This window comes from Phyllostomus discolor, chromosome 1, assembly GCF_004126475.2.
Source record: "Phyllostomus discolor isolate MPI-MPIP mPhyDis1 chromosome 1, mPhyDis1.pri.v3, whole genome shotgun sequence".
Classification (NCBI taxonomy): Eukaryota; Metazoa; Chordata; class Mammalia; order Chiroptera; family Phyllostomidae; genus Phyllostomus; species Phyllostomus discolor.
In genome coordinates this window covers 142,548,078-142,563,803 of record NC_040903.2, presented here as the reverse complement: position 1 = coordinate 142,563,803, position 15,726 = coordinate 142,548,078, and the positions used below count along the sequence as shown (strand labels likewise).

At 46.2% G+C, this 15,726-nt stretch overlaps 1 protein-coding gene across 2 annotated transcripts; it reads right to left on the bottom strand.

Annotated features, from left to right (window-relative positions):
- Positions 1-12,139: 12,139 nt before the first annotated feature.
- LOC114492848 (granzyme B-like) lies at positions 12,140-15,506 on the bottom strand. 2 transcript variants are annotated; one of them, XM_028507420.2, is made up of 5 exons: positions 15,242-15,506; positions 14,107-14,263; positions 13,458-13,593; positions 13,014-13,271; positions 12,140-12,386 (listed from the first exon to the last, which is right to left on the bottom strand). In XM_028507420.2, the coding sequence occupies exons 1-5, from the start codon at positions 15,300-15,302 to the stop codon at positions 12,210-12,212; spliced, it is 789 nt and encodes a 262-aa protein (XP_028363221.1). In that variant the 5' UTR covers positions 15,303-15,506; the 3' UTR covers positions 12,140-12,209. The 2 variants fall into 2 exon arrangements, with proteins under 2 accessions (XP_028363221.1, XP_035885561.1); XM_036029668.1 differs by lacking the exon at positions 13,014-13,271 and having other exon boundaries at positions 15,242-15,503.
- Positions 15,507-15,726: the final 220 nt, after the last annotated feature.

Here is a 15,726-nt window from a genome sequence, read left to right as displayed (position 1 = left end):
CCCACCTCTTTAACCTCTACTCCCCACCTGAGGATCTTTATCTGCTCAGGAACTTTGCCCATCAAAGGCATTTCTTTTCCTCAAAGCATTTAGTTCCCAGAAGGCCTGAAGGTTATATCTCACCCTTCTTGAGTGAATGAATTCTTTGTCTTCCCATCTTGCTCAGAGTGTGCATTTGTTTCCATGTCTGTGGCCAATGGTTTGGTTTGGGGTAGGTGAGAAGGATGCTGCTGAATCATTTACCAAAACTGCTAGTATATGACTGCAAAACTTGTGGGTGTTTCTTCCTATTTCACAGTTGAGGGCAGATGTGACAAAGTGTGTTCGGTAAATCTAATTCACACCTAGGGATACATCCTTAGCTGTCCCCCAATCTTGATATGATATCTTCTAGCTGTAGATACCCCACTGCTATTAAGTTCCTTTGTTTCTGACCAAATGCTAGGAAGCAACACTGGAACCATGTGTGAACAAAGCACAAGATCTGGATCATCCCAGTTAGCCCTTCACAATCTGCCCAGGGGAAATCAGGTATTGCAGTGTACTGCTGGGCTCCTGAGAGCATTGTGCCAGTGGAACTGTGGCAGGATGATTACTGTGATAACAACTATATTATTCTGTCTGTATTCTCTGTGCTCAATCATTTGCCAGCACCTCCAGTATGTGATTATAAACCTCTCTAGGGGTGTCCAACCTTTTGGCATCTCTGTGCCACACTGGAAGAAGAGTTGTCTTGGGTCACACATTCAATACATTGCAATATGTAATCACAAGAAAATCTTGTAATGTTTTAAGAAAATTTATGATTTTGTGTTGGGCCTCATTCACAGCCATCCTGGGCTGCATGCAGCCCGCAGGCCACAGGTTGGACACCCCTGCTCTAGACATATTTTATGTTCCTTTGTCTCAGGTTTCTAAGCCTGCAGGACTGAGGACCCATCTGCTACTGGACAAAGATTCACTGATTAAGGCATTGAACTAAGCCCTGGAGGCTTCGAGGAATCAGTTTTCTGAGGCCTCCTTTGGCATCACATGCTAAGACTTTGGCTTTACAGTTACAAGCATTTTAAATGTCTACATGTGAATGCCAACTGATAAGTGGTACTGGATAATTCCTGAGGAGATAATGGGGCCGGAATCAGTGGGATTTGCATTGGTTTGTGTTTATGACTTGGCCCCTTAGTCCCAGAAATCTCACTTTTGTCACAGTCTCACAGGGGCAGAAGGTCAGCCTTTTTTGTGTTGACCTCATAGAGCTGTAACAGATAAAGGAGGAGAGTCTTAGCTTAAGAGGGTGTCCACCATAGGCTCTGCTGAGTTCCAGAGGAGAGGGTTTCCACCGACAAATTAACTCCCAGCCGACTCACGTAGGGGGAAGGCCAGCTGGGCAGTGAATGTGCATCCTAGCTATCTTTAAATAATTTGAGGCTGTCATTTGGGAGCTGTTTTTTTTTTTTTAAACACAAGTATAGTGTGGGAAAAGTCAGGAAAGAGGGGAAGCAAAAGCATTAATATAAATCCATACCACGCTATGTTCCAGAACATACATAATCGACGTGTGTTATCTCATTGAATTCTCCACCTTCGGCATGGGCATTATCATTAAGCATATTTTCAAATGAAATGGACTCAGAGCTATTAAGTCATGTGCCCAAGGTCACATGGTTACAGAAATGTGTACACACACACAGAGCACATGCCTGCTAAACGACACATAGTCCTTCATACCACTCTGAGAAGTGGTGGAAGCCACAGCAGGCAGATTTTAGCTCAGCAAAGAGTGTTCTATTAGAGTAGTTTTGGCATGGCTGCTCAGGTAGCCCAGGGAATTGTTGCAACAGAGGCTGGGAAACCTCTGAGTCGGGGGCTCTGAAAGATCATCATGGGTGTGGGTGTAAAGTGATTTTTAAGGCCCTTGGCAGTTTTGAGACTTTATCTCTCAGTTGGAAGAGGCCTGACCTGGGAGTGGGGTTTAGGAGCCCTGGGCTCTTGGTCAGTTATTCTGTGGTTCAGTTGCTAATTTTGGGGCCTCATCTAACAGAAGATGATTGGGCTATGAGGGTTTTAAACCATTGTTAACAATAGAAACCTCCCCTTGAATGGATTATGGATGTGTCAATGTAGCTTTTTGAAATCATATATCTGTATTTATACCTATATTTATAGCTTTGTATGTAGACACATGTGTACATGTTTTTATTCATAAATGTTTCATATGATTACATGCACACATATACATGTGTATATATATTTGTGTCTGCGCGTGTGTGTAGTTGCATAGTTCTGCTTGTTTTGATCCCTTCGTTTTCCCTTTCCAAGCATGATCTTGGTACATCTTTGTTTTAGGATTTTCAGCACTGAAACAGAAGCTGTGTGAAGTCAGGGTTTTTCCCCTCAATACAAAAGTGGCCAAGATCATTAAGATATCTGTTACAGAGGTCTTTGTGGGCAACAAGGTGTGAGAAGACATCTTCGAGGTGGCAGGAACCAGAAAGAGGTATGTCCCTGATTAATAATCAGTGTGGTATTGGTGTGTGTATTTGGTTGGGGAGTATCCATCCGCAACTGTCAGTGAACTTAACTCCAAAGCAGTATTCCAGGTGGGCATCAAGACCTTGGAAGGGGACGGCTGCTGGGCCTGCCTAGCTGGACTGATCCAAGCACAAGGGGACCCAGTGTCAACATAGAGCCCTCCTACCCACCACCCTCATGAGAGGCCAACAAGCTGAGAGCTGGATAACTTTGAGGGTCACTGTGGGCTTGGAAACAAAGGATGTAGCAGTGGCCATGATAGCCTGTGGGTTGGAGGCTGTTCTTCATTTTCTCTGGCACCATGGGAGCCTGCTGGATTGGATGTGATTTAAGGAAGATAAGGAAATGTGGCATTTCTTCCATGCCTGAGTTTATACTGAATTTTATACCCATAGGGTATCCTATATGTCATCCATAAGGAAATGGCTGCCCTGCTTGTGTTTTAACTCCCTGCACCTCCCCTGCATCCAGAGGTGGGGCTCCACTGACTACAGAGCTGGAAAGTTATTGTCGATCCTATACACTGCTGCTGTTCTGAAGTGAAATGTGACTTGCACATGGAAACCGGAAGTCATAACAGAAAAGAATGTTGTTATCTTCTAAGAAGATGATTTTTATTGTGTGAATTTCCCACAGAGATTCAGGCCATTTGGACCAACCCAGACAAGGAGGGAGTCTTGGGGCAGTTCTAACAGAAGTCCTTTAGGCTATAAGTTTCATGAGGGGATGGATGGTGCCTGCCATGTAGAGTCTTGAGCCTCCAGTGCCTGGCACATAGTGGGCGCTCAATATCTGTTTGCTAATTTGTGGCAAAGTGATGCCATTCATTCCTGCTGCAAAGACTCCCTTTCTTACTCAACTTGTACCTATAGCCCAAGTGGGCAGCACAGGTCTCAGACTAGAAGCCAAATTACCATGGATGACCATGAGACCAGCTTGAAAGGGGCTGAGGCTGTGAGTGAAAGGCCCATCAGGAAAGTCTGAGCCCATGGGGCTGTGGGCTGCATGTGATGGGCTCAGCCACAGGTGGTGTGGAAAAGGGCCAAGCTGGGTCATAACACAGCAAGAGTTTGTGAGGAGATGAGGGGAGGTGAGGGTGAGCAGCGAAAACAGAAAACAGGGGAAATGTGTGCAGAGTGAACAGAGGCAAGCCTGGCCCACATAGCTGGTACCCAGTGACTGGTGTTCAGTAAATTAAGGAGAAATCAGTTGTTTCCATCTAGAAATGGATATTCATTATGTCCATGGCCTTCACACAGGAAGGTGTGCCATCTTTCTTAAAGAAAATGGTGAGTCACAGAAGGGGCACAGTGCAGTGTCTCATCTCATTGATCCCTTTCTCCAGGGCAGGAAGCTCAGGAGCTTGGTGTAGACCTGGAGGTGTTTGTTCCACTTTTTAAAATCATATTTTTAAATTGTTATTCTACTACAGTCATTCCATTTTTCCCTGGGTCCTGTTGATGGATGCAAGTGGCCTCTGGAGCCTCCTGTAGGCAGAGCGAGGGAGGAAAGACCACGCTGGTCTCCCCATGGCCTCCCTGCCTTCTCAGGTGGGTGGCTCTTTTAGGGGGCTATATGGGGATCAAGGATAGTCCTGGGGCCCTGGCCTTGAGTGTTCATCTAGCTCTACCCAGGCCTACCCCCTGTCCACAGATCTTCTGCATGGAGGTAACTCTGGAGCTGCTTGCCTGGGCTTGTGCTGGCCCAGGCCTCACCAGGCCTTCCCCTGTGAATCCAGGCTTAGGGCTACAAAGCCCTGATGAATGGCCCGATTTCTTCACACAAAGGCTTAGTTTGACAACAGGTAGCCACACTAGTGACAGTCCTGAGAGGGTACCTATCTCTGTTTGCTTCTCTCAGAGGAGGGGGCTTTTTCTGAGGCAGCTGCCAGAGAACGCAATTTCCAAGTGGAAACTTCCAGATTAGGTGGCATATTCATTTCTCATGGCCCCTGTAACAAATCATCACTAACTTGACGGCAAGAAAAGACAGAGGTCTGAAGTCTGACATCATTTTCAAGTGTGCCATTCATCAGAAGTCAAGGTGTCCGCTGGGTGAATTCCCTCTGGAGGTTCTAAGGGAGGATCTGTTTCTTGCCTCTTCTAGCTTCAGGACCTAATTCCTTGGCACATGGCTCCTTTTCCATCTTCAAAATATAGACAAATATAATTAAAGAAAATATAAAAAAGCCAAGATATTGGCAAAAGGTAACATCCCTGATATTCACCAGCAACTTACAACCAATGATTTGGTATACATTTAATAGGTTCTTCCCTATGCAAATATGTGTACTTAGCAAAAATAGAAATGGGAGAATTCCACACAAAGGATCACCCCTTATTTTTATTGAGATATAATCGGCTGACAGCACTATATAAGTTTTAGGTGTACAGCATAATGACTTGACTTGCAAATATTGTGAAATGATTACCAATAGATTTCGTTAGCATCCATCATGCTACAGTGGGTTTTCCTGGTCTTTGTGGTACAGGGGGATGTTTCAGCCTCAGTCCTGTGTTCCAGGAGTTTTTAGAAGTGTCTTGTTCATGAATAGTTGTTAGCTGTTTTTCTTCTGATAGGGAGCAAAGTCGAGAATGATTTATATGGCTATCTTCACCATTGTGTTTCTCATTCTAGGATCTACCTTTACATGGGTAGATAGGGCCAGGGTCCTGTCAGGTGCTAGGCATTTATGAGGAGAAAGAAGAGGCTTAACTTATTCTTGTGAGGATCAAGGGGTGGGTGAGGGATTTCTGTCCCCTCTCTTGCTCTGTCTTTAGCCCTGGTAGATATGTAGTACATTGCACCTATCCAGTGCAGAATATGTATTTTTATAAATGAATTGATCATTTATGGAAATGTTTGGAATGTTTTCTGGCCACAACATAATCATACAAGAAAGCAATAAAATGGTAATTAGAAAAATCCTGGTAACATTAGAAAAAAGAAATACACTTTTAAAACCCACCAGTCAAAAGAAAACTTAAAGAAATAGAAATCTTTGAACTGAATAATAATAATAATAGTACTTAAAAAGGGTGGACTGCAGCTAAAGCAGGTGAGGAAAATTAAGTCTTAAAACATATATGAGAAAAACTGAAAGCATGGAGCTGATCATATAGCCCAAGAAGCTAGAAATTAATAAGTGAAATAAACTCAGTGAAGTAGCAGGAAGAAACAATAAGCGGCAACAGAATTGAATGAAAGAGGCAAACATACAACAGAGAGGTTTAATGAAGCAAAGATTAATCATTTGAAAAGGCTAATGAAATTGGAAAACCTCTTAACAAACTAATCAAGAAAAAAGAGAGAAGGTACAAATATTATTTGTTATTATCTTTTTTGTTATTAAGAACTAAAAAGTCGACTTCTGGCCAAGATGGAGGCATAGGTAGACACACTGTGCCTCCTTGCACAACCAAAATAAGGACAACAACAACTTAGAAACAAAATAACAACCAGATGTGACAGAAAATTGAACTGTATGGAAGTCCGACAACCAAGGAGTTAAAGTAGATACATTCATCCAGACCAGTGGGAGGGGCTGGCTTGGGGGGCTGGGTGGAGAGGGGTCACAGCAAAGCTGTGGCTGGCAGACCCTGGGCACACAAGGTGGCAGTGGGTGGACCCAGCGAGGTGGCGTATTGTGGACAGGCACGGTGTGGCAAGGTGGCTGGTAGACCAGGTGGTCCCACATTCATGCACAGATAAACCAGGGCAAAACTGGGAAGTGAGACAGACCATGCAACCCAGGGTCCCAGCACAGGGAATTAAAGTCTCAAAGCACCAGTTGAAAACACCTGTGGGGAGTTGAGGTACTGGGAGAAACTCCCAGCCTCACAGGAGAGTTTGTTGGAGAGATCCACAGGTCCTAGAATGTACACAGACCCACCCACATGGGAACCAGCACCGCAGAAGGGCCCAATTTGCTTTTGGGAAGTGGGGAAAGTGACTGAAATCCAGCAGAGAGCAGAGCAAGTGCCATTGTTCCCTCTCAGACCCTGACCCATACACTGTCACAGCCAGCAACGTGGGTTACCCACCCTGGTGAACACCTAAGGCTCCCCCCGTTACTAATAACAGGTGAATGTAGACAAAAAGAAAAAGGTCTCAAATGAAAGAACAGACCAAAAGCTCTGGAAAAAATACAACTAAGCAATGAAGAGATAGGCAACTTCTCTGATGTGGGATTCGAAACACTGGTAATCAGGATGCTCACAGAATTGGTTGAGTATGGTGGAAAAATAGAGGAAAAAGTGAAGGCTATGAAAAGTAAAAAAGAAAAGAAAATGTACAGGGCACCAACAGTGAGGGAAGGAAACCAGGACTTAAATCAATGGTTTGAGCCAGAAGGAAGAAATAATATATAAGGTAGAAATGAAGAACAAAGAAATAAATATCAGAAAGAACAAGAATTCAAAAATATGAGAGAGGCTTAGGAATCTTGGGAAACTTAATGTTCCAACATCCGAATCTAGGGGTACCAGACAGAGAAAGGAAGAGAAGAAAGAAATTGAAAACTTTTTTGAAAAAAATAATGAAGAAGAAGCACTTCTCCAATCTGGCAAAGGAAATAGATAAATAGATTCCAGGAAATCCAGGAAGCTCGAGAGTCCAAAGAAGTCAGACCCAAGGAAGTACACACTAAGGCACCTCATAATTACATTAGCCAAGATTAAAGATAAGGAGAATGTCTTAAAAGCAACAAGAGAAAAGGAAACAGTGACCTACAAAGGAGTTCCCATTAGACTATCAACTGATTTCTCAAAAGAAACCTTACAGGCAAGAAGGAGCCGCAAAGAAGTATTTGAAGTCACAAAAGGTAAAGACCTACATCCAAGATTACTCTACTGGCAAAGTAATCACTTAGAATGGAAGGGCAGATAAAGTGCTTCTCAGATAAGGTCAAGTTAAAGGAGTTCATCATCACCAAGCCTTTATCAAGTGAAATGTCAAAGGGACTCATCTAAGAAAAAGAGATAAAAAATATTAACAGTAAAATGACAACAAACTCATAACTATACACAAATGAACCTAAAAAACAAAAACAAAAATGAACTAAGGAAACAACTAGAACAGGAACAGAGTCACAGAAATAAAGATCATTTGGATGGACATGAGTGGGGAGAGAGAGGGGAATAATGGGGCAGGAAAGGTACAGGGAATAAGAAGCATAAATGGTAGGTAAAATAGACAGGGGGAGGTTAAGAATAGTATAGGAAATGGAGAAGCCAAAGAACTTACAAGCATGACCCATTGACATGAATTAAGGTGGAAGGAATGCTGGAGAGAGTGAGGGTATTTGGCAGAGGGGGACAGAGGGGGCAAAATTGGGACAACTGTAGTAGCATAATCAATAAAATATATTTAAAAAATTCACCTGGCTGGTGTAGCTCAGTGGATTGAGTGTGGGCCTGCAAACCAAAGTATCACCAGTTTGATTCCCAGTCAGCGCACATGCCTGGGTTGCGGGCCATGTCTCCAGTCGGGGGTGCACTAGAGGCAAACACACATTAGTGTTTCATGTTTCACTCCTCCCTTTCTCCCTCCCTTCCCTTCTCTCTAAAATAAATAAATAAAATCTTTTTAAACACTCAAAGATACAAAAATTTAAAATGCAGATGTAAAACTTGGGAACAAATTTAGTTAAAGAGTGAATCTATCTAATATATAAAGAACTCTGAAAATCTAGAAGAAAAAGACCCAAAAGCTGATAGAGGAATAGGCAAAGACCTGCACAGGTCACAGTAAAATATATTTAAAAAATAATGAAAAGAGCCTCAACTTCACCCATATTAAGAGAAATAAAAATAAATGTCAAAAATGGTATTTTTGCTGACAGGTGACCCCAAAATTCAAAAGTTAAACAGCACTGCCTGGATATGGCTGTTTGTGTTTGGGGTGGTGATTGGTGCTGCAGGATATATCTTTTTTTTATACTTTCACTTTCATTCTATCCATGTGTTTATGTCTAAGTTGGGTCTTTTGCAAACCGCACAAAATTGTCTCTTGCTTTTTAAGAAAATTCAGACTGATGATCTCTGCCTTTTAGCTGGAGTGTATAATCTGTTTGCTTTTAATGCAATCACTGAGAGGGTTGTGTTGAAGAATATCACATTGGTATTTGATTTCCATTTGTGTGATTTATTCTTTGTTCCTTTGTCCTTCTCTTCCTGCCTTCTTTTGTTGTATCTCATTTTGTCTCCTTTCCTGGCTTTAGTTATATCTCTCTATATTACTTCAATGGCTCTGGATTACAATATGCCCCCTTCACATACCAGAGTGTACTTTAAGTTCATGTATCCTTCTCAAAGTGGAACATTGTAATGATGCATTTCTACGTATCCTCTCCCTGCCACCATTTATACTTAGCCACATTTTATACTTTTATTTCTCTTTTTCCCTTCTGCTTAGAATGAGGATCACTTTCCTTTGCCTAAAGAATTATTTTAGTATTTCTCTCAGCTGCAGGTATGATGGCAAGAAAGTCTGTTACCTAGCTTTTGTGTCTTTATTCATTTTGGAACAATACTTTCACTGGAGATAGAATTCCAAGTTGAGTTCCAGAAAGAGATTGCCTATTTTCCTTTCTTTGAACTGTTTAAAAGTGTCATTTCACTGTCTTCTGACTTGCATTATTTCTAGAGAAAAACTCATTTTCATTCACATTGTTGCTTCCTCTAAAGTACTGTATTATTTCTTCTGTCTACTTTCAACTTTATCTTTATCTTTGATGATCATCCACTTGACTATTCTGTGCTTAAAAGTGGCTTTCTGCCTGGCTCGAGTAGCTCAGTGGATTGGGCGCGGGCTGCGAACCAAAGTGTCGCAGGTTCGATTCCCAGTCAGGGCACATGCCTGGGTTGCAGGCCATGACCCCCAGAAACCACACATTGATGGTTCAATCTCTCTCTCTCTTTCTCCCTCCCTTCACTCTCTAAAAAATAAATAAATAAATCTTTAAAAAAAAGTGGCTTTCTTTGTCCTGCCTGATGTTGACTGTGCCGTCTGAAGCTGTGGATGAGAAATGTAGTCTAACAATGGGGCTTTGAAAAAAAAGAAACCTGTTGCTGCACTCCTTTCAAGCGAAATATATTTGTTGTTCAAATGCAGTGTTGCATGGGGTAGGACTGGGAATAAACCCTGTTGGGTTTCACAAGTCTGCAGAGAGCGGTCCTGGCAGAAGTATGGTGGTGGGCAGGATAGGCAGAGCCGTCTCAGTACACGCTCCTGGATTAAATGACCAAGATCTTGCACTCCTTCAGGCCTATTCCCCCACCCTAGGAGCTGGCTGTGTGGGTGTCTCCCAGTCACACTGAGACGTGACTCTTCGTGTGCATCTGGAGCAAAGAAGTGTGTGGATGTGGGTCTTGGTGAGTAGAGGCATTAGTAAGATATTTTTAAATTTTCATCACAAAGATTTTTGAGCAGGTTTTTTCAGATGTGGGAGATAAGAAAAATACTTCCACAGACAAAGGAGAGTTGAAAGAATCAGCATGTCCAAGGTGCTTACCTGCCTCTTCCCAATGTGCCCACAAGGAGACCTGAGCTCGCCAAAGAACATGTTCTGCATATTTGTAGAACGGCTGCCACAGGAGCACAGAGGCTTTCTCTCCAGCAAGGTGTCTGAACAGAAGCTCATGTCGTGTTCAGGGATGGCAGGAAGTCATTACAGGGTGGGTGTTAGAAAACATGTAAGGCCTCTAGCTGGCCAGGCTGTCGGGGCCTGGGCTCAGACCTGGCTCTGTCCTAACTTGGTGGTACCTCACTCGGTCACTACACGGTCCTGGGACTTTGTCTCCCCCTTAGGTCTCAGAAAAGGATGAGGACCTCCAGAGTGGTTCTAAAGCTTGTTTCAACCATAGAATCATTTCCTGAAAACTTAGAATCATTGCCTCACACCGTGAAATCATTTCCTCATATATGTTGTACCTAAATGGGTATATGTCTGGGCAACTTTTAAAAACACTATTTTGCTTTGCTTTTCACATTTTTCCCTTTTTGCATTTTTCAGCAGATCCTTAGTAAGTGTTAGATGCAGGGATTTTTAATTTTTCAGCTCCAAGTCAGTAGTTGTGTGACAAGACTGCTCTTTCCTGGTAACACACTCAAGGTCACCAAGAGATGCTGTTGCTGCGGGCTTTGTGTGTGAGTAGGTGTGAAAGGATGCTTCGGTGACCAGCTTGGTCACTTCACGTCTAGAAATGAAAGAACTAAAGTCACTTCCCAATTCCATACGCTGCTGTTCTAGAGCCACAAGTGGTAGAGTTCAAACAGGGTGTAACCGGCAATAAAGATAAACAGGAATACTCTACTCCCGTGGGCTTCCCACAGAGATCTAAGCCATGTGGACCCACATGAAGGAGGGAGAGGGAATTGGATTGGAATGAGGGTCAGCACTGTCAGTTTCACTTGGGTTCAGGTGATGGAATCTGTATTGTGTTCACTGTATACCCCAACACCTGGCGCTTAGTTGGTGATCAATCAGCATTTATTCGTTGGTTGATGGGCAAATTTTGCTTTCCAGTGCTATTGCAGAGAGGAGCCCTTTCTGATTCAAAAGGCTGATATAGCTTATAGTGGCCAGCAAGGAGTCTGAGTCTAGAGGCCGGCAGTGACGCAGAGGAACAGGCTGAAACGGACTAAGGGTCCTGAGCAACCAGGAGGTCAGTAGGTACTGATTGCATGGGGGGACCCTGGGCTGAATGTGAGGGGTTGAGCTAGCTCTGCCAAGTGAGAGGTGGGGCCAGGTCTTCTGGAGAGACACCCTGCCAGCCCTGCCCTCCATGGCCCTGCATGGTGCCAGCACAGGCATGGTCCCATGGTAACCCTCTGCCAGGACATAAGCTGGGTGGCAGCTCAGTGATGAGCACCTGCTGGAACCTTGGAATGCTGGGTGTCCTGTGTGGGAGGGATGTGAGGAAGTGTCGAGCTCAGATCAGTATGGACTGGAGGGGACAGGAGTGGGTGGACTCGGAGAACTCTCAGTGGTTAGCAGGGTTGAAGAAGAAGGGGGAATCAGGAGCCTGGAGACCAAGCTGGGTCATCAGCCCAGAAGAGGGCAGAAAAGGGCAAGGAAAGAAATTCAGCCCAGGTGAGAATGAGGAGTTTCTCAGGCTTTGCTTCCCTCCCCTGCAAGTCCCCCATAAGCTGCCACTAGGAGAAAATATCCTGCTCAGGAAGCTCAACATCCCCTGCTCCCCAACCCTGTCTCCTCCCATGCCCCACTCTGTGGTAGGGTATGTCATTGAGCTGCAGCCCCAGGCTGTGCCTGCTGGGTGTCCAGCTGCACAGTGGTATTCCCTTCCTCTCTGCCTTGTAACAAGGGGAAGGAGATAAGACCTTCACGCTGAGCCCAGGACCCCAGAGATTCATATTTTCTCCTAATGGTGCTCAGCTCTACCCTGGCAGAAGGGCAGGCCCTGGAGGTGTGGCCCAGGAAGGAGTTGGGTAACAGCTTTGCAAGGGGTTTGTGGAGGTGGTGGGGCAAGGGGGAAGAGGAGGCAAGAGAACACAGCAGAATCGTGCCATTGATTGGCCTTCTAAGCACAGTGGTGGTTCCTGTGAATGAGGGTTGAAGAGTAAACAAAAATGGAGCTCTTCCCATTCTGCTGAGAGACATTTATTTATGTGGTTGCTGATACCACCCCTTCTTCCTCCCCGCAGTGTGATTTGGATTAGCTCCAGAGAAGATCATCTGGCTCCTGCAATTTGAGGCTTTTCATGGTTTTCTTTATCCAAGGCAGGAAACTTGAGAGTCTGGTGAAGACCCGTGGCGCTGTCCCATCGTCGAATCCATAGGAGACAATGCCCTGAATCCCATTGCGACACATGAGAGGGCCCCCGGAGTCCCCCTGTAGATAGAAAGAGGGAAGGACTGAGCCAGCTCTCCTGGTCCTGCCCTCTCAATTCCTCTCATAGAAGGCTGCCTGGCGTGGCCTCCATGTAGGAGATACAAGGGCATGCAGGCCCCTGGGGGCACCCCTGCCTGGGCATCATCACTGCTTCACTTCTCCCCAAGTGGAAGCTCCCTCTGTTCCCCCCAGGTTCTGGGTTCCTTCCCTACATACATGTTGTGGGACTGTGGCTCTTGTCTATTGTGTAAGTACACAAAAGCGGGTGGGTGGGGCAAGCACTTAGCACAGCGGGTGAGCTCATTAATCAAGATGGGTGCCAGCTCCAAGGATTTAACTGCTGCACACACAGGGAACAGTTTTCTAACCACTGTGCCTCTGCGTGGGCCAGAGTGTTGCAAATTCTTCCTTCTGGAGGAGCACCATGTTTACATTGACACATGCGCATGGTAGCCTTGCAGAAGCCCCATCTCACCCCAGCACTGGTTGCTCCCCTGTTTTCTTCTCAGAGAGAATGATTACAGCCTAGAGAGTGAAGGAGTCTCACACTGCCTGGCTCTCCAGGTCTCAGTTCTTCCCCAAACATCCCTTTCCCCAGAGCCAAGTGAGGCAGATTCTCAGCATCACCTGAAAGGATGCCTTGTTTTTCGCCGGGTTCCCCACACACAGTTGAGTGGTCCTGTTGTAATCGTGAAAGCGCTTCTCACACAGTATATCCTTCTGCACGGTCAGCTGTACCTCCTGTAGTGTGTCTGATAATCTGCCTTTTGGGGCGACCAGTCCCCAGCCAGCCACAGTGCACTTCTGTCCTGGACACAGCCTGTTCCTGCCCCTGGGCAGGTCGAGGGGCTTCACAGCCTCAGTTGGCTTGATGTTTTTCTCCAGCTGATGGGGAAGAGGCAACAGAGCCCAGGTCAGCCGGTGGTCTCTGGGCTTGAACATTGTGATGGGACACCTGAGTTACTGGGACAGGTCAGGCAGCCAGGATGGGAGGAAAGGGATGCACAGGTCACAGTGAGGGGAGAAACAATGAGAACCCAGAACTGCAAGAGCAGCAGGAGCTTTTCTTACCTGCAGTAACATGATGTCATTGGAGATATCCTTAGCATTGTAGTCTGGATGGGGGACAGCTCTTTTCACCCTGATGACCTGCTGGGTCTTCTCGGGCTTCTGGAGGTTGTGGGCCCCCAGGGTGACATTGATTGACCTGTACAGAGAGCAGAGTGGGTGTTCACGTGGAGGCATGGAGTCACAGGAGATAGAGCTCAGGAGCCTGAGAGGGCAGGTGACAGCTGGGGCAGGGCAGGGCTGCAGCTAGGGAAAATCAAGGCCACAGGAAGGCAGGGTGAGTCTGCTTCTCAGGGGCACTTAGGGTAAGGCTTCTGGGAACTTTTTGTTGCCCTCAAGCCATGTCATGAAATTGCTTGAGTTTTCCTTTTGACCCCAGTGCATGTGGTGATCGTCCACTGCTGCTTTATTTGGCCAGTGTGGTCCCTGTCTTCTCATCTGTTTCACTGACTCTCACCTGTGATTCTCTGAGCCCAAAGCCTACCCATCCTATTTCTTAGCCTTTCATGGCTGCAGTCCTGACCCCAGAGGGCCCCTCTGATGAGCTCTGCTTGGCTTGAGTTACCGGGGGCCTGGGGAGCTGCCCTGGGCTTCAGCCCCTGGGATGAAGGACAGGGCTCTCAGGGGCTGTGGGTTAGCTGTTGCCCCTCACCTTCCATTGCAGTGAGCAGCTGTCAGAACAAGGTTTTTTTTCACAAGGACACCGCCACACCTTGTCTCCTCTTCATCTTCATCTTCATCTTGAATGCACAGGGAGGCCATGTAGGGGCGTGAGTGGGGCTTTGCCTCATGTCCCCCGATGATCTCCCCTGAAGGAAAAATCTGTTTTGCTCTTTGTCCTCACTGAGTTTATCAGGCAGACATCTGCTTGATGACTCAGAATTGTTGGGCACTTGGGAGCCTGAGCTGGCTGAGAGCTGAAAGAGTATGGGATGGGGGGCGGGGGCGGGGGGTTAGTTGGAGGTGAACATACCGGTTTTAGTGAGAGTGAAGGCCCAGAAGCTCCTGGAAATTCCTCTCCTGACTTCACTTGGTTTCAAATGAGTGTCTGAGGCCCCTGTGGTGCTGTGATGTTCAGGACAGCGCCACTTTGCCATGGCCAGGACTTAAGTTTGGGAACTAGATGTTGCCAAGTGTGTCATAGCGCCTGATGTATAGTGAGTGCCCCCTGAGGGTTTGTTGGCTGCCTGCAGGGATGGCCTTCAGTGGGCCTCTGGAGAAAGGTTGGTAAGGCCAGTGCTATGGGGCTCTGGAGAGCAGAGGTGTTGCCAACCACAGTGGCTCATCCTTTAAAGAGGGAAACTGCTAAAGGCCTGGGAAGAAAAGCAGAGCTGGAGATAGGGACTTAGGGGCCTTGGGATGTAGCAAAGGCAATGGCAGTCTTTTGTGTTGGGGACAGTGACCCAGCAACTATGGGGTATGCTGAGCTCTGGGCTTCTCTCCTAAGCAGACCCTAAGGAGACCACCTGTCTCATCACAGAGAAGGAAGCCTCTGCATTTTCCTACCCTTTCCCATGCACTTCTAGGAAAGTTCCACTCTCTAGGTGGAAAGGTAGGGCCTGGGGGGCAAAGGTATTGTGCCCACTGGCTTTTCTGAGAATAGCCTTCTGCCCTGTCATTTCTGCCTGTAGCTTATCGGGCATCATGCTTGGGGGTCAGAGATGGGAAGGGAGTTGGGCTCCAGAACATTCCTGGTGGATAGATGGATCAGAGATGTGCAGAAGGGACAGGAGTGTGGGACCATTGTGGGCTGGATTGGGCCAGTGAGGATAGGGATGTTCACTTACCTGCCTCTGCCTCTGGGAGTAGGAAAAAGGCCAGCAGGTGTAGGAGCAGGAGTGGCCACATCTTCGCAGGAAGGCTGTCCAGGTTGGAGCTTCTGGTGTTTTTCTGTGCTGCCTTTTAGACTCCAGAAGAGGAAGGAGGTGCAGGAGGGCTAGGTGACCTGAGTTCCCCTCTGGTTTTGTAGTGCTTCATCCTAGAAGGCTTTCTTTGAAAGCTTCTCCACCCCCATGCCTCCTGCCTGATGATGTTCTGTGGTGGTTCAGTGAGAAGGAGGAAGTGACCACATCAGGACCCACAGCTGATGAGTCAGAGCAGACACCTCATTCTAGCCCAAGGGTACAAAGTGGGGACGGTAGGATGTGGTATTGACCAGCCGAGGTACTGGAGCCCAGAAACTTGAGCCCCTAGTGACAGAAACATCAGTGCCTGATTTCCATGCTGCTAACTCCATCAGGATAATTTCTTTCACACATGTGTGTGTATGCCC